Below are 25,289 nucleotides of genomic sequence, written 5' to 3' on the forward strand. Positions count from 1 at the left end.
TATAAACCAAAACAGAGAAGGTCATGTGCATGATATTTAGCGTAGTTCTCAACATATGTTTATTCATTTGAAGGAGGAAAGAACGTAGACGTTAGCCTCCTAGTTTGGTTGTTCCACTGATCCCGAGTAGATCTTCATTCAAAAGATTAGTAAATGACTGAATCAGTAAGTTTTTGGCCGACATCGAAATATCTGAATCAAGCCACGTTCCATTGTGTTATAATCATATTGTACCTCAAGAAGCCAATGTTAGTAGTTGATACGTATAAACAAACAATTGACATGACATCCAGTAACAGGTTTTAAGGAATTGAGTAATTCCTGAGCGACAGATTTTGGGGTTGGCGGAAACATAAATCAAGGTATCACACAACCTCGTTTCCTAACGAGCCAATGCCGCAGATGAATGCATGCCAGAAGACGAAAGAGGGTATGCGTACGGAATGTCCTCCGACTCCAATAACGATCTACAATATAGAGAAAAGATATATCTAATCTATACAAATGGTCTAGTTGGCGGGCTACAGATAAACCTGAAGTCAGCGTCTGGCCTGTACGAGGCAGATGTACGCGGCATAACTCACTTTTCGAGAGATCCATAGAGCCATAGGACTGCGTACATCATATATCCATCATACTCAGCGGCAACTCAAGCTTGGGACAAGAACCTCAGTTGACAGACTCACGTGAAGAGCTTGGTCTTACCACCAGCTACAAGAGCGTTGGCAGCAACGATAAGAGATTCACCAACACTGTGAGTACCCTTGGGCACAACACCGATCTTCTCAAGAGCCCAAACGGCATTTTGGGTAACGAAGATACCCATCTTACTTGTTCTCCAACATGTGAACACTGCGAGATTGTACGCATATCAGCACCTCACGATAAAACTAAATGTAGGATTTGACTCACTATCCCATACAGTTTGAGCTTTCCAGATATCACCTTCGAGAGGGTAGTACCAAGGTACAACATCTCCTCCTATTGTGATGGTCAGCTGTCAGCTGTCTTGTGCATCATGACAAAATGCTGAGTTCAACTTACTATCGGCAAGATCTTCCTCATGCTCAATCTCGAAACCAACACTCTTCAAAGCGTTTCTGGCAGCAGTCAAGTTTCTCATCTCTGGAATACCGTCACCGACCTGTGAAATATCGTGAGCTCATTAATTAGCGGGAAAGCTTCAGTCAACTCACCTCGATACCGTGAGCGATCTCCTTGTGCTTAGGGTTGGTAGGATCCCATTCGTCGGTCATACACCATTCGTAGACACCGAACTGGCAGATCCTCTTTTAGCATCACTGTAGAGGTTGTTGACACAGTAAAGTACTCACAACACCTCCAGGCTTGAGTACCTTGAAGATTTCTCCATAGATACCTTCGAAGTTAGGAGCATGGCAAGTAGCCTCAATAGCGTAAACTACTCTCCCTCTCATCAGCATTCTGCTTATCTGTGATCACAAAGCGACGAAAGATTGACTCACCAGCATCGAAAGAGTTTTCACCGAATTGTTCACTGAGTTTCATGAAATCACCTTTAACGAAAGAGACTTTATCGCTCAACCCTGCTTTTCTAGTTTTGTTGGTAGCTCTACCAATTTGAAATTCGTTGTTGTTGAGACCGACTATGGTAGCATCGGAGAATCTTGAGATTTCCCTAGCTGGTCCACCGACACCACATCCTACGTCGAGTACTCTCATACCTGGTTTGAGGTGCATCATGGATGCGAGGTAGTGTTCGTGTCGGGCAAGCTAAACACAAGAGTCAGTAAGGATGATTCGATGATAGTAACACATGTGAAGAACTTGACTTACAGCTTGGAGGAAACCTTCTCCCTTGTAGAATCGACAGAAGTGGAAGGATTCAGCTGTAAAATGATCAGCTCATGGAACACGATACAATCTTCGAGAAAGCTGACTTACCCCAACCATACTCGTAAAGCTCAGTAGCACCGTCATAGTAACCTAGAAGGTCACAAGTTTAGTTTATATACTGTTATAGGTCAGAACAATGCGCAACTCACCATTGACGACTTCGGTATATTGGTCTAACCTGTTGGCTCTGTGAGACTCATTGTCATTGGCAGATTTCTGTTCCCAGAACTTGTTGTAGTTGGAGACACGGTCAGCGGAACGAGCGTCGGCGGGCATCTGGTGACATAGTTGTCAGCCATGAGCGAGACCCATTGGCCCAAGTCAATGACACTTACTTTGAGCTATACTGTTGAAGTAGGTGGAGTGGTGGAGTGGTGAAGAGATAGGGGAATGAAAGAATGTGATGATTGTCTGATATGACTTGACTATGATTAGATATACAGATATACGTATGTACATATAAATTATCGAACGATGCTTCTCTTCCACAGAGCAACGCGCTCGAGCCTTTCATTTCCTGAATAAATAAGATTGAACCATCGTACCATAAAAAAACCAAAACGAGGTGAATTGCCTATTCCAGTCGCACATCGCCGCCTTCAAACTTATATTTCCTCCCTTGACATGCCACACGACACCCACGTGGCTTCATGCTTAGACCCCTTTGCCGGATCCAGGCTCATCGTTTGACCTAGTCCACATATATATCCCTGGCGAACAGAGCCTCTCTCTCACGGACGTATCCCAGGATGGGGATGACTTGACGGTTCTATACCAGCTATCGATCTATCTACGTATAGGTATGAGTTGAGTTTGAGAACATCGGTTCGAAAACGTTGTATAAACTGGAACATAAGGTCATGAAGGCACGTGAAGATCGGCCCTTGGACAAGACAAGTCTTAATTTCATACTTGGAATGCAGAATGCGTATTGATCAGACCATTCTGAATGGAGCAGGCCGGAAGACAAAAACGCCATTGCACGGTGGCCAAGAGTTCCATGTTTGAGACCCCGTCCGAAAGGTGAAGTAGCTGATCTCTTCGGAGACAGGCGAACACCTTTTTGTGGATAGTATATGATGTGTATGAATAGATCGCTCGATAAGTTGATTTCTTGGAGCAGATCTATCTATTCTTTTGTCATATCAATGGGCTTATACAGCCGCTGTAAGCATCGAGGAATCTCGACGACGCTTTATCAGACTGCTCAGTGAAACCTGTCGTTTGTGCCATGTCTTGACGGGTTACGATCCTCTTGAAATCGACGCCCTTCGCATATCTCGCCTACCACATTTCTGTGCAATCTCCTTCCCTTCGTCCTGCGGGATGCCAACACCTGTCACCTGCTCGCAAAGCCAAGCACTTGTCCCGCAGGTGTGCAATAAATAGAACATTTTCCGGCCGTTAGTCAAGTAAACCTCGGTTAAATCGCCAATCTCACATTTTTTCAGTTGATGATTTCATCTCATCGCACTTGATTCATTCGGGGAGGAGACATCCATCATATAGCTTATAACTCATCGTGTGATCACCCATTTTACGAGATCTCATCAAATCTCATCACTGGACAATTGTGTATATCATATTCGTATCCTTGTGTGTATCAAGCTCAAAGTAGGACCTCACTTGAATAATCATCGAGACATCCTGTGAGAACGGATCAACTGTCGTTCAGCTATCACGGTCCCCTTTCTGAACGATCCGGTCTCGAATCCTCATCAAGCTATCCAATCGCAATACAGAGGCTCTAGATAGTAGCACGATGAAAGAACGACCAGGAGCTGAGAATGCTCTAGCGACTATCGGAGCAGTGATGTGGATGGTCCAGATCGTACCTCAAATCATCAAATCGCATCGTACCAAATCTACTACGGGTCTGTCAGCAGGATTGATGTTGTGAGTTATCCATTACCTTACTCACCCAACTTACTGTTACGGATGCCTCGGCTGATCTTTTTCATGACCCAATTAGCATATGGGCCTTAGCCTCAATCTTCTTAGGCTCATACCTCGTCGCCCAGCGATTATCTATCCCACTGCAAATCCAACCTCAAGCTTTCGGAGTGCTGGCGGCCATATCGACAGGTCAGATCTTATACTACTCCCACGGATGGTCAAAGCGAAATACGATTTTCTTCTTTGTAGGGTTCTGCTTGGTGTTTGCAGGGTTCGAAACTGGTAGTGTATTTGCGATTTGGGTGAGTAGACAAATCTCCTTTAAAACATATCCAACCATTAACGGAGACATAGCTGTATCCTCTCAATACGATAAATCCTTGCATTGCTAAATTTGATTGAGCATGTGTTAGGCCGGTCAAGATAACGGTGTGAATTGGCCTATCAAGATGTACGGTATCATATCGGCCGTCCTCCTAGCGATCGCCTTGGCGTGAGTCCCTCCAGTATCCCATGACACTGACAATCGATCAATACTAACATGGCCTTTCATCACATGCATAGACCCCAGTATTACGAAATATGGAAATTCAAAGAAGTATTAGGTATATCAATGATGTTCATGATTGTCGATACGCTCGGTGGAGTATTCTCTTTGGCGAGTCTGTTCTGTAGATCCGAATTGGATATTTTGGGATTGGTAAGTTTGTCATTCTTCCTTTGCCCTCCCAGATAAGTCTTCCTCTACGCCAATCTCACAACGTCAAGCTCTCTCTCGCTCTCGCTATCCTTTCGTCGTTGACAAGACGGAAATCAACTGATGGTCAATCGAATTTCAGATATCCTACGCTCTAGTAGTTGTCTTAGACTCCATCGTAATCCTCCTCGCTATCATCTTAAATCCTCTAGCAAGACGACGAAGGAGAAAACAAGGTAAACCTGAAAACATTCACGATGCCCTGGCAGCCGATGCTAGTACAGCGGAAGAAGGGAATGTGAAGAACCCGCCGAGTGCAGCTGGGGATGGGATGGGTGAAGGGTTGGGAAAGAGTGTATCCCAAGAGCGAAGAGAGAAGGAGCAGCAGCGGCAGCAAATTACTCAGGAAGATTCAGGTGAGAAGAGGATATCAAGTTGAAACCGACATGATTGATATCAGCTGGATCGGATCGGAACGGAGAATGCGTATATAGACATTTATAGAATTAAAGCATCACATCAACAAGCATTTAACAACAATCATCTAAACTGTCATCTCATACCATAACTACTTTCATTGTAGCATTTCAGTGCAGATCTCATACTCATGAACTAGCATTGATCAATTATGATAGGATGTATTTTGCTTTATCATTGACCATCATCATGCATATTCAATGCTCTTCCTTCGATACGTAACTTGAAATTCATAATGATCGTCAGAAGAAAACGAAGATGTTAATGATATACCCCAATAAAAACCATTCTGCCGTATGACCAAATAAAACGAAAAAAAACTAATTGTCCATTAAAATACCGTCCTACCACATCCTTTCTCATTCTATACGTGTATTCGATATTCAATAATTACGAAGCGTAGAATTCTGTATCACACCAAAATATCAGCGCCAGTCACTTAGGTTTGATCACACTCATAGCACACAACCACTCACTTTTATTGATCTGATGAATCAACATATTCAACGCAAACGCCGCCTGACCTTCAAACATATCCAACCTCTCTTTATTCTCATATTGAGCTCCTAGTAGATCCTCCATACGGATCTCATCTTCACCCATCACTCCGCCTCCACCAGATGCGGACGAAGGACAAGACAATTCAAGTCTGAATACTCCCACTTCGTTCGAGGCTATCACGATGTATAATTTATCGAATTGACGAGGTGAGAATTGATTGACGGATAATAAGATACCTAGAATGTCACATCACGATAACAAGAATTAGTATAATCCAGGCTGATACAGGTATATACGAAAGGTATGTGTTTAGGGGGCAGTAGGGCGACTCACGTTTCTCATACAAATCCGCTGCTGTATATTTATAACTCCCAAACTTAGCTTGTTTACCTTGTCTCTGCTGACTCTTCTGATGTCTATATTGTTTACTCATGAACATTGGCTTCTTCTTCCTATCAACCATTTTAACAAATATCATCAGTAAAATCAACCAGAAGATGCTGAGATACCGTCTCTCAACAAAGTAGAAAAGCTTGACTAACCCTTTAGCTTGTAGTTCAGCCATCGCGCCATCAATATAATCATGATACGTCTTGATCTGAGCTTCGTAATCCATTTTCTTCTTAGTCATATCCTCATATGCTTTGATCATCCCATTCAGATTATCTTTTCTCATCTTTCTCAAATGATGCTTCTGTCTTATGTCGGATGTAATCGATACCAATAATCCTTGTAAATTATCTTCTCGGGATAATTTACCGGATCGTTCGAGCTTCATGCAGAATTCAATAGCTCTGGATTTTACTTCGTGGAATGGGAGGCTAATATGATAATCAAGATATATCAGCATATATCTGTCATCCTCCCTATAACTCCTTGGAAAATGCTACTCACGATCGAATACTCTCAATCTGATACATCTGCTCAACGGGGGTGGGCGGTAAACCATGTTTGGCCAATCTAGCATTCTCCAGCGCTATATCACGGTGCACTTCCTCGATCCACATCTGTTCATGTATTTCTTCGGGTCGAGACACCAACACGTCATATAGGGTTCTACCAGTCTGGACTCGTAGGACAGCCAGAACATGTCGTTTTGCTTGAACCCAATCTGCTTTTTCGATTGCATTGGGATCACCAGCTGTGTAATTGAACAAACACATAATTTCAGCTGATGTCTTCCTCTTGTTCACCCGAAAGCGATACTCACATTGAGGTCCAGCAAGCCTATTGGTCAATCGTAGATTGACTGTATTCTTACTTCTGTCGTAGTCTATAGGTGGGCCTTCAAGTTCCCGTAATATACCTTGAATAGGATCATTCTTGTTGCCAGCCGTCTAACCACGTCATCCGCATCAGGATACGCTGTTCACATAGAGTAGTTTGGGAGTAATGGCCGAAACACTCACAATAACAGGAACATTCTGGATGAGCATACTCAGCATACCATAAATATCCAGCCTCGTGATCTTGATAGGTTTAGCTTCGATAGTTGATTCGAACAATTCATGAGCATGGAACTGCCCTTCGGCATGTTCAACGTCGGCCACTATGATTCAGGTCAAATAAGCTTCTCGCCTTGATATACCACAATCGTTTGAGCAGCTTACCATCCAAGATCCATTCCCTAAACGGCATGGCCGAAGCACTGATAAACGCTTCCAAAGGTGTCCTGACCAGTCTCTGATCAGGAGTATCAGTGTACTGTTGACCAGCCACATGAGATACGAGATTAGTGATTTCAGCTAGATTTCTTCGTTCTTGAGGCCCTACTCCATCGGGTGCTAAGCCGTATTGTTCAGGTGCGCTGTGACAGGCGGATCCATAGATTAGTACATTGTTGTTCATGATAAAACGAGTATAGCTTACATAATGGCAGGTAAAATGAATGGTAACACCACTGTCCTGGCGACGACTGGTACCAGCTCTTCATCGGTGGCTTCTGGGAATTTGGTCTAGACATGAGATTGGTCAGTATACATGATGAGGAACTATCTTGTGGTTCGGATCTACTCACCTGGAGCGCCAACAATGCCTCTCTAGCTAGCAGCCTAATGGTGTAAGGCAATCTCGCATGTGAGTCGATCAAACCGGTGATCAAGAATTCGGTCAAAGCCCTCAGCTCTTGAAGATCTGCATATGACAGATGTCAGTATGAAAATTATCAGGCCCATTTGAAGAAGTTGAAGCACTCACTCCTGATGAACATTGCTCGGGCAGTGGCATTTTCTTGTAGAATCTGATCCGCATTTCTATCTCTTGGTAATTGCGAGGGTACGCCTGTCTGAGTCTCCTCGGCGTTGATTATGCTTTGATATATCTACATCGAAGTTGTCATTAGTATACGAGGCTATGAATAAAAGATAAGAGTCGAACACATACTTTAACAGGGTCCGTACACAAATCTAAATCAGGTGCCCCAACAATCCTCATAATATGATCATACAATACATCTTGAATGTAAGGTGTAAGGGAAGGTTTGATGTATTGAGCAGCGACCGAAATGATAGCAAATCGTGAATGAGCAAGGTCATGAAGTGTAGGTGCGAGGAGTATTTCTTCGTGCACGGCCAACTATCAAAGGGTACAATATAGAGACAGTCAGCGATCTGTCATTCCGATAAAAAGCAGAAACAGAAGCGCAACACTCACCTGAAGTAACTTATGGAAAAGATACTCTTCTCTCCTCTCATGACCGAACCCAAACAAAATCATCGTGACACCTTCCAACAATCTCCTATCCTTCTCGACCTTTTCATCCTCATCGATACTATTACTTAAAGTCCTAAGCAATCTAGATATATATTCAGGTTTAGTCTGTAACATGAAGAAAAGCTGTTCGAACAATTCCAATTTTCTCTGATTGGTTCTATCCAAATGTACACCACCTGAGAAAGGATCATTGTTCGGTGTGACATAAGTACTCTGTTCGTTCGAACGATGTTTCGCCCTTGCTAACTCCTGGAAAGACATTTTGTTATTGATGATCAAAGCTATCTTCGTATCTAATTCTTTCACTTCAGTTTCCAATCCTTGATTCTCCCTTATCAGATCTACCACCTGTCCTCTCAACGCTTCGATACGAACTTGATCCGCGAAATCCGATTCGGTATCATCTAACAGGTGCATGTAATTCTGGATAGTTGGCACATCGACATCATATCCTGTAACGAGTTTCTCATACATCTGTCGTTGAACTCTCCCCCTCCAAAGTGATTGGATCTTGATGACTTTATCGACATTTCGATGTATATAGCTTGAGTGGATGTATAATCTTCGTCTTGCCAAGAATCCTCGAATTAACGATTGAAGGAACACCAACGCTCCAATGGTCTTACCATCATGTAGGTAATCTCTCCATTCTCGATACTCTTCTCTGACCAGATAACCTCTAGCCACAGCTTGGAAACCGATAACATCAGGCTGAACGAACTCAAGTTTCTTCTTCTGTTCCGTGGTCTGCTTCTTGGCTAATCTGGTTCTCAAGAACGCTTGCAGACCTCCAACCGAGCCTGCCACTTCAACTTTAGCTAGAGCTTTCTGCATATTCTTGTGTGCTTGTTTGGCCAATCGTCCTCTTGCGATCGCTTGTAATGACGAAATAGCAGGAGTGACTTGCTGTAAAGTTGAGGTGAAAGAGCGTTTCTTCTGACGAGCAAGAACACCTCGACATACAGCTTGGATAGCTACCACATAATCGGTCGCATCGTCCATCTTTTGTTCTTGAGCTCGAATACGTCTTCGTACCAAAGCACCTCGCAGTTGACTTTGGAGTGAGGTGAAGGTAGCGACTTGACCATGGATGACACGCTGGTGCCTGGCAGCTGCTTGACGTTGAATTCTACCTCGTAAAGCTGCTTGAAGAGTCGAAACGGATTGTATGATTTCGGGATGAGCAAGGATCTGCCAATGAGATTGCCTGTTCCTTCGCGCGAGTTTTCCTCGGCACTGGGCTTGAAGACCAACGATACCCTTTATAGACTTGTCCAGTCTGTTTTGCTCCAGCGACCGCCTAATTCGGGTGATCATGCCTCTAGCTTGAGCTTGGACACCAACTATAGATTGGTCAGAAGCATGGATAGCATTGATTTTAGTGACCCATCTTTGTCTTGAAGTATGGCCACGAGCAACAGCTTGTATGGCTTTAGCAAACCCATGTAGTTGTTTTCGCTCTTCTCGTTCGGCTTTCATGCCTTCACGAACGAGAGATGCTCTTGCTCTAGCTTGGAATCGTACAATGATAGGTTCTGCAAGCTCGAGTTGAGCATGAGTTCTAGACACACGCATTCGAGCAAGTCTGCCTCGAAGATGTCGCTGAAGGTCGACAATGGATGATTCACATTCAAGGAGTTCACGGTCTCGTCCTATGACACCAGGTCAGCTTCATTCGTTAAAGTCGGAAGATTCACTTACTCTCATCTTCAGTCTCTTCCGGTTCTTCGGGCTCCCAACTCGCTTCTTTCGCTAACGAGTTGCTAGCATCACCGAAGTTGGGCATAGCCACACCCTGAAGACCTTTCTGCGTAGCAGCCAGCTGATCGCCTGGATGATTTCGTCAGTCAGTCGACTTAAGCTGAGAGTTTACAAACCAAAAGCTGTTGAACTCACTGGTGAACTCGAATTGTCCAACTAAATTACCGATCCTTTCAGCCCGACCAAGTCGAGCGAGCAAGTGACTTAGGATATGAATACAGAAGATGACCTTCGGGATATTCTTCTTGTTGTACAAATCAGTCAACTCGAAGATGAAGGTCTATGTGACGTTAATTTTCAGCTTTTATTGACCTCTGCGAGTCGAAATCAACTGACCTCTGGCATCCCTACGTTCCGTACAAAATTGAGGAAGTAATTGATGTTATCTGATTGCTTATATCGATGTTTTGATTCCTTGAGTATGAGTCGCCATCGATCAGCACGATTACCGGATATAGCTTAATCTCGGATGAAAACTTACAGTCCAGATTTTCCTCACTACCGCCTCGCCCTCATACACCCTTGCTAACTTCGCCAGGACTACACCATCTCTCAAACCCTCTTCCATCTCGGTAACACCGAAAGGCAATTCCTCTTCCAAGCACCCTTCGATCCACTGTTGAGCTTCACCGACGTGACAAAGGTATTCATAAGCGGCTATAGCATGTCTATGCTTATCCATCCAGTTGGTTTGGGCCAGTCTTCTGGAAGGTAGTGGGGCTGGTGCGACTGATGCGGATGATGCTGAAGGTGGGAGTCGAGCCCTAGTCAATCGAAGTCTATTTGACATACCTATGTATTTACGACCGAGTGAGCCTTCACTTTTCAAACCATAACCACAAGCGGGCAAATGAAATCTTACCAGTCACACCATCCTCCTCGTCGTTGTTCGCTCCTCTAGCTGGCAGACTTCCTACAGCACTCATCAAGCCCTTCATTTCTGCTCCAGTCAATTCTACCCGAGGTGATGTCGGCCCAATTGGATTGGCAATTGTCGATTTGGGAGTGTAGGGCATGTAAGCTGATTTTCGTTTGGCGGTCGGCGTTGTTGGGATAGAGGGTTGAAAGGGAGGATGATTCTGTGAAGTGGAAGGAACAAGGATTTCCAGTGATTTCTTGTTTCGTACACCTGCAGTAGGAGTAGAAGGTGTTTTCAAGTTCGTCTTATTCTCTTGAACAGACGCAGCTGGTGGCGTATTTTCAATTTCCTCTTCTGCTGCTTTAGGTATCTCCGAGTTTCTGCCGAGAGTCGAAGGTACCCTTCTACCCTCAGAAGGCCCTTTACTATGACCTTTGGCTGTATCTTCATCCCAGCCTTCTCCACCTGAAGCGATCCGGGGCAGATGTCTGCCCAATCTCCTTCGGTCGGTCTTACTTATAGATCCATATTTATCTTTACCGGGAGCAGAGGGTGGATTCAGTCCATCTTCCTTGGAGGGATCAGATGTCAATGAGGAAAGACCGGACGGAACATATCTGGGGGACGATGTAGCTGTAGGAGCAGTGACGATAGATCGGTATGCTGATCTTGAAAGTGTAGATGTGCCTGTAAGATCAGTCGTCAGCGGCGCAGTAGCGAAAGACAACGTCTTCGATGGAGCAGCAGGTGTAGGTTCGTCATCCTTCGAAGGTGGAGTGAATAAATTTGCAAATGGCGACGCTTTGGATGATGAAGTACCTCCAAATTCTGATGGAACCGTGGGGTTTTCACCGGCTTTGGTATCTCCCGAAGACGAAGCAGTAGCTGCTCCAGCTTTGGCTTTCTCCCTAGCTTCCCTTCTCCGCAGAGCATTGGCTTTGGCAATTGCCAGCCTCTCTTCCACTGATTGACCTCTCACCGAAGGTGCTGTACTTTCTCCTGTGGGGTTAGGCGAGAGCATAGATGTGTAAGATGAGACTGATGGGGACGTAGGTCGGTCGATTGAAGCAGAAGTTATTGAAGGTGCAGGAGCAGAACCAGCAGAACCATTTGAAGTTGTCGAGGGGATTCTGGCAGAGTCGAAACTGCTTGCTCCGTAAACTGTAGCTCTCTTCGCTGCCCTCTGAGCCATGTATGCACTCTTGTATTTACCTACACCGCTATCCGTGGCTGAGGTATCGTTCGTAGCTGTAGTGACTAGCGAGGAACCTGTCTGATCCGGTACAATGGGTGAACTAGAAGCTTGAGAAAAAGTACGAGTCGCCGAAGGTGTCGTCTCTGTTGAAGGGATGGTTGGAGAAGATGGCAAAGGAGGGGAGAAGGCGGAGTTTTTGACGGATCGAGGAGTCGGAGGTCTGATAGGTTCATCGCTGTTATTATTCATTTGATCTATCTTAGCTTGCCACTGGTTTCTGACCAGATCAACGGATTTGCTACTTTTCGTATGACCTGGTTTCCCACCCATCCCAAATCCCGATCCTACACCTCTTCCTGATCCTGATCTAGCTCTGCCCCCTTCCTCTGCTGTCGAAGGCGGGGAGCCATTATCTACAACCATCCTCGCTACTGCTTTCCTGATAGGTGTAGAAGGTGGTGAAGGTCTACCATCATTCTCTACCATAGATGCTAATGAGGTATAAGCGGTTGAGGAAGAGAGTGAGTTGGGAATTTGTCTCTGAGCATTATTGCCATGTCTATCACCTGTCGGTGTACGATTGTTCAGTATCCTAGTCTGATAAGAGAATATACTGGGTGATCTTCCCAATCCTGATGTTGAGCGAGGTGGCGATACCTCGGCGTGTTGATCCATGTTTCCCGACATTGTCGTTGTGGTCAATTCGTTGGTCGGCCAGTCGTTGTCGTTGATTTCGCTGAGGGGATTATCGATTGTTGATTATGTTGATGTTGAGGTTATTGCGCTGGTGTTGTCGGACATTGCAGTGGGCCTGCAGATGTGTCTTGAGAGTTTGAATGTGATTATGTCGACATTAGGACATTGGTGTTGATGATGATGATGATGATGATGATGATGATGATGATGGAATGGGTGTCGATGATGGGTGGTCAGTGCGTTGAGAACACACACACACACACACACCTAGGAGTACCCTCGTTTCAGCTTCAGCTTTGCTTACATGTTTTTGATTTTGTTCGACGCGTAGTATCTGTTTTACGTAATTTCACTAGCGTGCTTTTCAAGGTACGATTGAATGGACTACGCTTACATCTCCGTGGGTATGTTTCTGAATTTTCAACGAGGATTTTTGTTTTTGCTGTTGCCACCATAACAACTTTTGATTTTACCATCTACATACTCATCTGTTATAGGCATCGCCCTTCAGTCATATCCCATCATCAACATCTCTCAAGATGGGTAAGCACGACAAGAAAACAGGCAAAGGTCGTTTGGATAAGTTCTATCGATTAGCGAAAGAACAAGGTTATAGAGCTCGTTCCGCTTTGTGAGTTTGATCATCAACGACCAAATCAAAACTTGATGATAGATATGCAATGCTAACCTACTGGTCTTTCATGATAATAGCAAGCTTGTCCACTTGAATCGAAAATATGATCTCTTGTCGAAATCCAAATGTGTTATCGATCTGTGTGCCGCTCCAGGAGGTTGGCTACAAGTAGCAGAGAAATACATGCCTAAAGGATCATTGATCATTGGTGTTGATCTAAACCCAATCAAACCTCTACCTCACGTAACGACTTTCGTATCGGATATCACTACACCTCATTGTCGACAGATGCTGAAACAGCATATGCACGATTGGAAAGCCGATTTGGTGATGCATGATGGTGCACCCAACGTCGGTTCAGCATGGGTTCAAGATGCTTTCACTCAAAACGAATTGGTATTACAATCTTTGAAGTTGGCTACGGAATTCTTGGTTAAAGGTGGTAATTTCGTCACGAAAGTGTTTAGATCTCAAGATTATAATTCTTTGATGTGGGTGTTTGGTCAGTTGTTCAAGAGTGTAGAAGCTACGAAACCCCCTTCGTCGAGGTGAGTAGAAAGATTTTCCTTTTGCCCATTCCCAGCCTCATCATAATCCTTCCTTCACTCCTCGTTCCTATCCTCGTTGAGACCATGAACCTTTCAGCTGATCAGATATATTATCAAATCAGAAACGTATCCGCAGAAATCTTCGTTGTCTGCCGAGATTTCATTGCTCCCAAGCACATTGATCCCAAATTCCTTGACCCCAAACATGTTTTCAAAGATCTCGCCCCATTGCCCACATCCATCACTGAACTCCCCAACACCACCGAAGAAGCTTCCGTAGCCGCTACTCAAGCCTCCACTTCCACCGCCGCAGCAGCTGCTGCCCGACTCGCCGCCAACTCACATGCCCATTCCAACGTCTTTGCTCCGGAGAAAAAGAGGAGACATAGAGAAGGTTACGCGGATGGTGATTATACGTTGTATCACACTGCAACAGCAAAGGAATTCATCAAGGGTGTGGATCCCGTACTGCTATTGGGTGGTATGAATAAGATTACTTTCGAGACTGATGAAGAAAAACAGTGAGTTACAGTCGTCCAGTCGAAACCTCACCATACCATAGTTCGTTCTGACCTGTATCGTGGTTTCGTAGATGGCTCAAATCTCGTCATACGACTCCCGATGTGGTTGCCAACTGTAACGATCTGAAAGTATTGGGTAAAGGCGATTTCAAGGCTTTGATGAAATGGAGATTAGCTATCAGGCTTGAAATCGGGTTAGATGTAAAGGCAGAGACTACTGCAGATGCAACCGAAGAAATCACCGTTGAACCTATAGATGAGGAGGAGCAGATCACGGAAGATGTAAGCCCTGGTCTATATACATATACCCTACACATGTTGGAAAAAAAGCTGATGATGTCGTTTTAATAGTTGAAAAAACTACAAGAAGCCAAATCAGCCAGAACGAAACGAGAGCGTAAACGAGCCAATGAGAAGAAAGCCAAAGAATTACTCAAACTTCAACTCAATATGACTGCTCCAGAAGATCTAGATACGAACGATCTAGCTTTGAAAGGCGAAGAAGAGATATTCGATTTGGAGGAAGGTGAAGCCGAAGCGGCAAGACAAGGCAAATCTTCAAAGAAATCTTTAAGGGATATAGTGAATGATGAAGATGGTATGGATTACGAATCATCAGCTTCCTCCGAAGAAGGGGATGAGGAAGATGATGAGATTTTAGATTCGGATGAAGAGAGGGAAAGGAAGACTGCCATGTTGGAAGGTGAATTAGATGGATTGTATGAGACTTACAAAGAGAGAATGCAAGAGAGGGACGCTAAATGGAAAGTGAAGAATGAAAGGAATAAAGATAAGAATTTCGATGCTTGGCATGGTATCAAGGAGAATAAATCGGATGATGAAGATGCGGAAGAAGATGAACAAGACGAAGAAGGTGGTTGGGATTTGGTACAAGGTAGAAAAGCGGATGATGAAGATTCCGACTCTGATTCGGATTCTGATGAAGATGAAGGAGAAGATATAGACGAAGAAGAGATCAAGAAGCCCAAGAAAGTCAAGAGCAGAAGTGTCAAGTTCGAACAAGCTCAACCTAAATCCAGGAATAACACTTCCTTGGTCACTTCGTTACAAGAACCTGAGAAGAGAGCTCAAATGAGTAGACAAGCCCAGCTGTGGTTCGACCAATCCGTCTTCAAGGGTGTTGGTGATCTAGCTGCTCTCGATGGTGATGATGAGGATGAGGATGAGGATGAGGATGAGGAGGATGAGACTGAAGTCGAGGAGGAGGATGAGGATGAAGAAAGTGAACAGGATGAGGACGAAGATGTCGAGATGGAGTCTGACGAGGAAGATGAAGGTAGCTCGACCTTACAGGATGATCAGGTAGGTTGTCAAGCTTTCCATTTTGAAGGTTGATGTGAGGCTGATATGATGTGTACTTTCTCAGGATGATGAGGACTTTGAGATCGTACCTCAAGAAGAGGAGGACGACGGTACCGGCTGGGACGTAGAGGATGAAGATCAAGACGAGGTTAAGAGGAAGATCATCAAAGGTGAGTGATTCGTCGGCCAAGCCAAAAACAATACATCACAATCATAGGTGTGTCAATTTCAGCTAATTGATTACCAAATGTCGTTTTCGCATCATTAGACAAAGGTCTTCTTACCGCCGAAGCAGTTACTCTAGCCACATCATTAGTCAACCGACAAATCACAGCCTCTCAATTAATCGACCAAGGGTTCAACAAACTCTCATCATTCAACAAAGATGGTTTACCATCATGGTTCTTGGATGATGAATCGAAATATTACAAACCTAATATACCAATTACGAAGGAAGCTGTTGAAGCTCTCAAAGCTAGACAGAGAGCGTTGGATGCTAGACCTATCAAGAAAGTGGCAGAAGCTAAACAGCGAAAGAAATTCAAGGCCGTACAACGTATGGAGAAAGCTAAGAAGAAGGCTGATGACGTTATGGGTTCAGAAGAGATGGGTGATGGAGAGAAAGCAAGACAGGTCAGAAGGATGTTAGCTAAAGCTGCGAGAGGTAAACAGAAAGCTGCAGAAAAGAAAATTGTTGTTGCTAAGGGTGTGAATAGAGGTGTTAAAGGACGACCGAAGGGGGTCAAAGGGAAATATAAGATTGTTGATTCAAGGATGAGGAAAGAGGTCAGTCAAGTAACGTATAATGACTCGTAGTCTGATCTGGGGTAAGAACTGATATGATTTTACTGCTTCGTGTTATTTAGGTCAGAGCATTGAAGCGAATCAAGAAAGCCAACAAGAAGCGATAGATGGTTGATTCTTACTGCCTCTACTGAATTTGGGAATTTACTGGCTCCTTCACTTCTTCTCTTCGGACGACGACTCGTCACTGGTACATAGATGTATGCATGTATTATATGGTGTATCCGATTACAATCCGATTACAACCACCCCTAACTTCTACAGCTTGCACGTGTATACTGTACATAAAGAACTATCCTGACCTCATTAATCACACTTCCCGATTTCGATATGATTTAATAGATGGCAAGCAAAAGATGACTTTCCATTGCTCTGCCATTGATACTCTAGCACTACGTACAAGGCGAACGCAGAGGCATCACCTCGATACTATCTACCCCTTCCAAGGTCTAATCCTCAATTTTGCTATTCTCTCCCCCTTCTCACCCAACCCATAAGTCCACCAGCCCCATTGACCCTTAACTTCCAACGATCCTTCACTAATCTCCAATACCTCAATATCATTCCTAGCAGGCCCATTACCTTTAACCCATTCTTCGTTGTCCTCTGAAGGTTCACCTATAATTCTAGATTTATTCGTCGTCGCCATACTTCCAGTATCTTTCGAAAGTGAAGGAGAAGTATCCGCTTGGGAAAGATAATGGACATAGGGGATGTATATCTTTGTATACCCTTTGAAAATCCCTTCTGAATTCTCTTTCGAGGTTCCTTTTATATCTCCAGCCTCATCTCCATCGATTTGGTTTAGATCACAGTCGGAATTCCATACTTTCTGATCTTCCAATCCTTGTATCAAAACTTGTAAGTTGAATTCCCCATCTTTCATACTAAAGCTGAATTTATCGATCTTTGAGACGCTCTCAATAGGATAAGGTCTACACCAACTTGATATACCTCTACTTCCCAATGTGATCAACGATCGAAGATCAGCAGGATTGAGTATCAACAAATCATCGTCTTTCTCTGGACCTTCAGTGGGGATTTCATCGTATGAGATTAAAGATAGATCTTCACCGTTCCATCCGTCGCCGTACTTGTGGGTTGAAAGGGGTTCGTATACCCATAAAGTATATGAGAGGGCATTGTGTCCATCTGGAAGAGAAGGAGTCAGCTTCTGATTCAAAACCAGGGATGCAAGAGATCGCCCACTCACCACAAGCATTCATCACTTGATCCATTGCCTGAGTATCCACATCATCAGCATTACGCTTCTACAGCAACAGTCCTGGTATGATCCGGCCTGATTCACCTTAGCTGGCTCCTTGTAGTCCTTTCTATCAGCTTTACCTTTGGCCAATCCTAGTAGCTTCGTGGACTTCATGTCCCATGGCGTACCGATCTCTCCTATCAGAGCTGAAAGTGCACGTTCAAAAAAATGTTAGTGCTGAGAGACAACAATTGTTGATGTATTGTCTTAGAAAAACCCACTTGGATAACTTCCACCTTCACCATGGCCAGCCATACCCTCACTCTTATGAGCATCAGATTTCAATTCTCCCAGTTGACCCCTTAAAGTGGATTTGATTGATTTCTCGCCGAGTTTGATCGCTGAGAGTATATTGGTCAGACCTCTTTGCAGGCCTACTGCATCCTACGTACAAAATTGAGTCAGCTCATCATTCACGTTACATCGTGGAAGCCGACTGACAGCATTAAACACATGCCTCCCTATAACACATACATGTCAGCTTGCATCTCTTTTTTAGGTCAACGAATGCGAAATAGCTCACGTTTGTTCAATAAAGTCAAACCATCGTAGAAATGAGAACTCAAGGCTATTCTACCTCCTTTGACGTCTTCAGACAAATCGGGTGGTTCCTCAAATACAGGAGGGTTGATGAATGAAATAGCATTTGGATGAGATTGTCGTATACGCTTGATGAACTTCGTGTAATGGACTAGTATGATATTGCGTCAATCAGATCACTGCATCATTGAAGTAGGGGAAATAATGGAAGTAGGGGAGTAAGAAGAAGAGGTCAAATGCTCTTACCTCTCCAGAATTCCTCTATGAAATCAATCTCAGTCTTTCCAGGAGGTTTGAAGTACTGATCCCGCAATATGGACCCACTCTGAGGATCCCATCTATGTACCCGGCGAAGCATCCGATCAGCGCCAGCGCCAGTATATCGACAGAACATGAAGGGGCAAGATTCACTTACACACCATGTCCAGCCCAAATGCAACCACCTTGTCCATTTTCATCCCAGAAATCCCACTCATCATCCCATTTATAACCCCATTTCGATTCTGCCTCTCTTGTCTCTTGGCGTGTCAGCCACACCCCCTTTCCCTCTGGCGGTGTAATCGATATCGTTCCTTTGGATTTCTGTCCAGTGGAAGTGAAATCGGCCATTTCAACATCGGAAACTTGATGACCGTTAGCTAGTATGAAGCCTTGCAAGGGAGTTGGACTTGGCCCTTTCCTAAGAAAGTTTATTTTCATCAGCGTCTGATAACGAACGAATTCGGGTCAAAAGGGCCTGGAGGCCTCACTTGAAGCTCTGAGCAGGCGGACATTGATTCAAATCTGGAATACCGATGAATCCTTCCGAAGGCTCGTTCATGCTATCCCATCCTATCAAGCACTCGTCTAGTATATCTCCAGCATCCCTCAATCGATCGGCGAGACTATATCGAGTAAGTCAATTCTTGGTCAGTTCCAGCCAGACAAAATCGCGAGGCTGCGATGTAACTCACTGTCCATAAGCAGCGATGAAATGATTCTGTATCCAGTCTGAGGCTGGTATACCATCAATCTTACATTTCGGAGCAAACTTATCACTAGCCCAGAACATCGTGAAGAGATGTCTTGCCGCCAGACGATGAAGGTTCGTATTCCAAATCACTGCAATTCCTCATCAGCTGGCTGAATCTACACTGTACTTCCAAGAGAAGTAGAGACACACTATCAGGCCAATCATCTAAATTTCCATCTTTGATATTTTGTATACCTTCTTCACCTCCATACCCTTGCGTCGACCAACATTGATGTACGACCGCCGAGCCAGTCTGATGTATCCTTTTGGGGTTTATACCTAATGCTTCCAAGACCCAATAGGGAGCACCTGAACCAGAAGTGAATCTCGAGAATACATCTTGATGAGGGGAGATAAAAACTCTCATCCCGTGTTCACGACATTTCCGTAAGATTGATATGGTATAGTCAATATACGCTTCGTCATATTTACCTCTATGTACACACATGACGGATTAGCTTGAATAGATGAGTAGATGACTGAATGAGAGGGAACGTACGGTCCAGCGTGTTCTAATGCTTCCCAGACTACCAAAAATCGAATTGTAGTGAATCCCCACGCTTTCAGTCTTCTCAAATGTACCTATGTAGATTGAGTCAGCTGATGGTGGAGTGTAAAAGCCAATGCAAATGCCGACTCACATCTGCCTCCTCCAGGGGAAAAGGTCTTCCATCGAACCATCCATCTCTTCCACCTTGTTCAGCTTCAGTGTAGAACCCAACTTCCTCTTCACCCAAATGACTCTGTTGTCCAGCTAAGAGCTGTCTTTTCTGATCTCTATCTGATCTGCTAACCCCTGTGAGATCCTGATATTGGGATAAAGAGTTTGGTAGTGTTGGGAACTTGGATGTGGAGCTGAGATTTACACCTCGAAGCAGTAAGCCCACGGGAGGTCCACCAGGTACAGAAGATGGTTGCAGAAAGTACGAATGAGAGGTGTCGAGCTGCGACCGAGCTGGAGCTGAAGGTACCATTGTCTGATGATGTCTATATCTCTGCTATGTGACTATGATACAAAAAGAAGAGATGACTGTCCTTGTTCCCATCTATATATCTATGGCTTCTATATGTCACTACTGTGCTCGATCTGATGGTGGGAGAAGTGGAACGATGTAAATTAATCAACAAACAGAATAATAACATTCCCATCATCGTGAACCGACGATCGACTGCGGAGTCTCCACATTTCCGTGCTTCCATACTTCCATGATCGAAATGACGTTATAGGATCATGGTTATTTTTTCGTACTGTACTCAGAGTACAGTGGGCTTCGGTTTCAAAATTGGTTCTGGCACTCGAGGTGAATGGCAGCTTAGCTCTTCACATTGTGATAAGAGGCTATACTGCTGGAATATCAATAGGATCGCTGATACATCTCATGCATTCTCCTCCATAGTCGGAGTACATGAGACTGATTGGTGCTGAGCATATATACAGCTCTCTGTCGGCGTTTCACCCGATGTGGCACTTGTCATCTTTGATCGGTCCTCACCGCTCTCCGTCCCTCGTCCGCTTGTGTCGTCAACACAAATATAATTCCTCATGTTTCTGATTCTTCTCTGCTCTTTCTTCTTTGGATTTCATTCTCGCCTCCTTCGTTTCCGTATAGTATACCAGGTATCGGGCTCGAATGGATATCGTGTAGATACGTCACCCTCCATCCATCAGCAATCGTATCTTCAACACAGATTTAGCACGAGGTTTGCATTGTCCACCGATAAAAAATCACCGAGCAAATTCATAGCTTTTACTTTAGCAATTCCTTTATCCTCCTTCCTCCCTTTTCTTACTCTCGTTCGAACCAGAATCATCATGTCCGAATTCTCTTCCGACCCGACGGCGATAGTGGAGCAGCTGCAGACTCTTACAGATATCGAAGGTGATCTGGCAGATACAGCTTTGGCAGTAGTTGAACAGAAGCAGGAGCACGAGCAGGAGCACGAGCAATCCGCAGAAACACCATCACAACCTCAAGAAGAATCCGCTGGTCCAGGGGCAGATACCAACTCATCTTCTGCTGAGGCTGAGAAAGCTCTATTGGAGAATGCAGATGCCATCGAAGATGTTTTAGAAGCATCGATACCGCCTGCACCCATCCATGAAGAAACCATTTCCGACTCTACCACACAACCTATCGATAACACACCAGCAGTTTCAGATATACCTCAAGTCGCAACTCAATCTCAGGGAGCAGCATCAGAAGCAGTACAATTACTCAATGCAGTAGAAGCAGATTTGAACAACCCAGTCTTACCTGAAACGATCATTCCTCCAGCACATGATACGATAATCGAAACCGCCAATGAGGAAGATACTGGTAAAATCATCATTGATGTGGAACAACCTACTATGGAGAACGTGGTAGAAGCAGCCACAAATCCGGAAAATGATTCATCGACACCTGGCAAGGAAGAAACTCCAGGTGCTGAAGGGAATATAGCACCTCAGCCTACTCCTGCAGTTGCAGATCCAAGAATTAAGCAAGAACCTATCAGTACTATCCCTTCTGCACTTCCCGCCTTGCCTCAAATACAGTCAAATGTAGTCAAACCTGCATCACCGGAAGTACCCCTACCTGAAGGTCTCACAGAGACTTCATCGAGTGTGGTGAATAACAGAGATTTGATATATTCATGGCGTCAAGGTGAGTGAGCGCATCATATCAATCGCATATGAATCAGTCCATCGGTGGTCAACTAACTCAACTTCTCCCGTTGCTGCTACAGATCCCAAGAATTCCCTGCTACTCTTAGCCTTATTCAACTGGGCTATCCAAAGAACCGAGATATCAGATGCAAGAGCGTGGTATAACGCTTTAGCAGTTGATAATCCAACAGCAGTGAGTCCTTTTTAACATTTGCTCTTCATATTAAGCAGAGTTCGGTAGCTGATTTTGGATCTTTAGGTTGAGCCTCTCCTTGCCTTGATCAACCTTGAATTGGCATTATCAAACTTCGCTCAAGTAGAACCTTTGTTCGCAAAAGCTTTGAAAGGTCCTTCGGGAGGTATCACCGCTGCGGCTGATGTCAGCATTTGGAGTGAGTCAAGAGCGGTTCACATCGAAATAGTGTTTGCTGACGTGATGCTCGTTCTCGCAGAGGCATATCTTCATTACATCCGACGACAGAACCCAATTGTCGATAGTGCACCCAATGCCGAGGCTGTTAGGGAAACAATCACCAAGGCGTACGAGTTTGCCTTGAAGGAGTGCGGATACGATAGGGAGAGTGGTGAGATCTGGGAAGAGTATATTAAATTCGTATCTGAGGGTCCCGTGAGTAGACTTATCTTTTTACAGAGGAATCGCAAGCAATGAAGAGTCTTAATCGTATGTTATGATTGTAGGCCAAGAATCAATGGGAAATTCAAGCTCAGCAAGATAGTCTCCGAAAATTATACCAACGAGCCGTCTGTATCCCCTTGAACAATTTAGAGACACTATGGAAATCATACGACACATTCGAATCATCCGTCAACAAAGCTACATCTAAGAAATTCTTAGCTGAACGATCACCTGCGTACATGACTGCTCGAACTGCTTTGAGAGAATTGAAAACTTTGACTGAACATTTGCCTAAACCCATCTTACCCCCTCAACCCACTTTCAACGAATCTGATCGAGCGACTGTGTTAGGATGGAAGAATTATCTGAAATGGGAAGAAGGCAATCCTCTGGTGATTGACGATGAGAATGTACTAAATGCCAGAATAGGATATGCCTTGAGAAAATGTTTGAGTGAGATGAGACATTTCCCAGAACTATGGTAAGTCATCTTCCTTGATTCGCGATCAGACAGCTCGTTTTGACGTTCTTTGTGCGTTTGCAGGCACTACGCTGCTACTTACTATCTGAAGCAAGGTCAGAAGGAAGAGGCTACAGAAATCCTCAGAGCAGGTGTGCAAGCATGTCCGAAGAGGTGAGCTGGTCTATGTGTCAGGACATTCTGATCGTCAGCTGATATTCCATTTCTACAGCTTCTTGCTCACATTCGCTCTGACCGAGCTCCTTGAAGATCTATCTCAATTCACTGCCGTGCATGAGCTATATCAAAACTTCTTATCTTCACTCTCACCCGAAATTAACGATCTGAAGAAAGTGATCGAAAGGGAAGTGGAGATGGCCAAAGGACCTGAGATACCGCCTGTAGCTGGAGGAGATGTCACGATGGATGGTGATGGTCTATCAGAGTATCAGAGGATGGTGGAAGAACGTGAAAATAGAGGTAAATTGGTTGAGGAGAGACGTGGAAAACAGTTACAAGAGTTATCAAGGGGAATCAACGTTGGTTGGATTATGTATATGAGATTCGCCAGACGTGCTGAAGTGAGTCTCTTATTCACTAAAGGAGTGTCTTTCTGGTTTGAGGCTGAGATATGGAATCAACCAGGGTATCAAAGCTGCTAGAGCAGTATTTGGTAGAGCTAGAAAATCACCTTATTTGACATGGCACATATTCGAAGCATCAGGTTAGTGACTATCAGGTCGTGATAGAATGCAAGATAGAAGCTGATGCAACAGTATCGTAATAGCAATGATGGAGTACCACTCGAACAAGGATTCAGCGGTTGCTATCAGGATATTCGAGCTTGGTCTAAAACTCTTCAGTGATGAGGTCGATTATGTCATCAAGTACCTTCAGTTCTTGTTGAGTATCAATGACGACACCAGTAAGTGGTCTTTCCACTTTATACCGTCTACTACTGACAGATTAACGCTATTCTTAGATGCTCGAGCCTTATTCGAACGATCTGCCATCAAGATCCCCTCCAGCTCCTCAAGATCGCTATGGGACGTATGGGCGCGATACGAATATCTCTACGGCGACTTATCGGCCGTCCACAAGCTCGAGACGCGTTTCGCCGAGGTCTTCCCCAACGATTCGCCTTTGAAGAGATTCGCTCAGAGATATACATACAACGGTATCGACCAAATCGCATTAAGGGATTTAGGATTTTCTGCGTCGGCTAGACCACCGGTTCTGGCGCAAGCTAATGTACCGTTACCAACTGCCTCTTTGACACCTGTCTTACCACCACCACCAATCGCTGCAGCGGTCGTACCACCCATTGGCGGACCGAGTCATTCACCCTCAGGGGTTTATAAACGACCATTACCCGATGGTGGATCACCCAGACGGGGATCTATTGATAGATCGCCAAAGAGGTACAAAGCCCATTCACCACCTCCTCCACCACGGAGATATCCCGATCGAGAAAGAGAACGAGAGAGGGATTTCCCTCCTAGGGATAACAGAGACAGGGATAGGAATGTTAGTGGGGGAAGATACAATGCACCACCCCTAACTAATGGTAGAGACAGATCACCATTTACTTCTACCGCACCCCCACCCCCACCTCCTGGTCAAATGGGTTCAAGAGGTCCCCCGCCTCCCGCTGGATATGGTGTTCCACCTATAACGATGAACAATGCTGGAGTACCACCTGCAGCATTGGATAAAGATAGGAGTGGGATGGGTAAACCTCTGGTATGGTTCATTGGGAATCTACCTTCTGCAAGGGCTTTTGATGGTAAGTAATTCAGAAACACCTCTGATCACTTTGTCTCAGCTAATTGAGTTATTGGTTTTCTAGGACCGATATTTAGACCTGATGATATAATTGGTTTGTTCAATAACATCGCTCCTTCAGGTCTTGGTATTCCAGGAGGTGCTGGAATAGGAGCAGGCCCTGGGCCAGCGCCTGGTCCAGGTGGTCCACCACCCCTTCCACCACAAGGTGGTAGAGGAGGATATGCGGATCGTGAGTGACAGTGACGCTTGAAACTATGTGTACATGATTCGGAAAAATGCTGATTGGGTATGTATCATTTAGCTGATAGGAGGTATGGTGGTTTACCTCCCATGAGAGGTGGGAGATACTAATTAACGTGATAAGATGAATCATACGACAATGAAGTGAGGAGGGAGATGCTTGGAGGAAAGAATAATACGTGACAAGAAGTCTCCATAT

General features: G+C 44.6%; 6 protein-coding genes across 6 annotated transcripts; 3 read left to right on the top strand and 3 right to left on the bottom strand.

Moving 5' to 3' along the window:
* Positions 1-509: 509 nt before the first annotated feature.
* L199_008308 (uncharacterized protein) lies at positions 510-2,151 on the bottom strand (the record flags this gene model as incomplete). Its single annotated transcript, XM_064893989.1, has 11 exons — positions 510-521; positions 585-612; positions 687-852; positions 913-981; positions 1,045-1,144; positions 1,197-1,277; positions 1,335-1,420; positions 1,485-1,752; positions 1,816-1,868; positions 1,924-1,965; positions 2,025-2,151. 11 exons carry the CDS (start codon positions 2,149-2,151, stop codon positions 510-512), a joined length of 1,032 nt encoding a protein of 343 aa, XP_064750061.1.
* A 1,486-nt stretch (positions 2,152-3,637) lies between these two features.
* L199_008309 (uncharacterized protein) lies at positions 3,638-4,907 on the top strand (the record flags this gene model as incomplete). The annotated part of the gene is made up of 5 exons (XM_064893990.1): positions 3,638-3,771; positions 3,848-4,073; positions 4,185-4,264; positions 4,336-4,471; positions 4,611-4,907. 5 exons carry the CDS (start codon positions 3,638-3,640, stop codon positions 4,905-4,907), a joined length of 873 nt encoding a protein of 290 aa, XP_064750062.1.
* A 473-nt stretch (positions 4,908-5,380) lies between these two features.
* On the bottom strand, positions 5,381-12,660 carry L199_008310 (uncharacterized protein; the record flags this gene model as incomplete). The annotated part of the gene is made up of 17 exons (XM_064893991.1): positions 5,381-5,682; positions 5,780-5,898; positions 5,989-6,267; positions 6,341-6,587; positions 6,657-6,783; positions 6,856-6,995; positions 7,057-7,253; positions 7,316-7,401; positions 7,464-7,579; positions 7,643-7,766; positions 7,829-8,020; positions 8,099-9,810; positions 9,860-9,988; positions 10,055-10,199; positions 10,256-10,333; positions 10,401-10,711; positions 10,782-12,660. 17 exons carry the CDS (start codon positions 12,658-12,660, stop codon positions 5,381-5,383), a joined length of 6,183 nt encoding a protein of 2,060 aa, XP_064750063.1.
* Positions 12,661-13,208: 548 nt separating this feature from the next.
* Positions 13,209-16,606, top strand: L199_008311 (AdoMet-dependent rRNA methyltransferase SPB1; the record flags this gene model as incomplete). The annotated part of the gene is made up of 8 exons (XM_064893992.1): positions 13,209-13,300; positions 13,381-13,851; positions 13,974-14,372; positions 14,444-14,654; positions 14,724-15,695; positions 15,760-15,865; positions 15,964-16,481; positions 16,562-16,606. The coding sequence occupies 8 exons, from the start codon at positions 13,209-13,211 to the stop codon at positions 16,604-16,606; spliced, it is 2,814 nt and encodes a 937-aa protein (XP_064750064.1).
* Positions 16,607-16,932: 326 nt separating this feature from the next.
* L199_008312 (uncharacterized protein) lies at positions 16,933-20,292 on the bottom strand (the record flags this gene model as incomplete). The annotated part of the gene is made up of 13 exons (XM_064893993.1): positions 16,933-17,651; positions 17,713-17,740; positions 17,809-17,912; positions 17,988-18,150; positions 18,208-18,227; positions 18,290-18,457; positions 18,553-18,644; positions 18,722-18,985; positions 19,056-19,190; positions 19,260-19,407; positions 19,469-19,752; positions 19,818-19,900; positions 19,960-20,292. The coding sequence occupies 13 exons, from the start codon at positions 20,290-20,292 to the stop codon at positions 16,933-16,935; spliced, it is 2,541 nt and encodes an 846-aa protein (XP_064750065.1).
* An 839-nt stretch (positions 20,293-21,131) lies between these two features.
* Positions 21,132-25,201, top strand: L199_008313 (uncharacterized protein; the record flags this gene model as incomplete). The annotated part of the gene is made up of 13 exons (XM_064893994.1): positions 21,132-21,963; positions 22,046-22,158; positions 22,225-22,357; positions 22,418-22,593; positions 22,665-23,083; positions 23,147-23,236; positions 23,295-23,643; positions 23,708-23,786; positions 23,850-23,987; positions 24,045-24,722; positions 24,768-24,848; positions 24,912-25,079; positions 25,152-25,201. 13 exons carry the CDS (start codon positions 21,132-21,134, stop codon positions 25,199-25,201), a joined length of 3,306 nt encoding a protein of 1,101 aa, XP_064750066.1.
* Positions 25,202-25,289: the final 88 nt, after the last annotated feature.

This window comes from Kwoniella botswanensis, chromosome 3 (genome assembly GCF_036426115.1).
Source record: "Kwoniella botswanensis chromosome 3, complete sequence".
In the NCBI taxonomy this organism is placed as follows: Eukaryota; Fungi; Basidiomycota; class Tremellomycetes; order Tremellales; family Cryptococcaceae; genus Kwoniella; species Kwoniella botswanensis.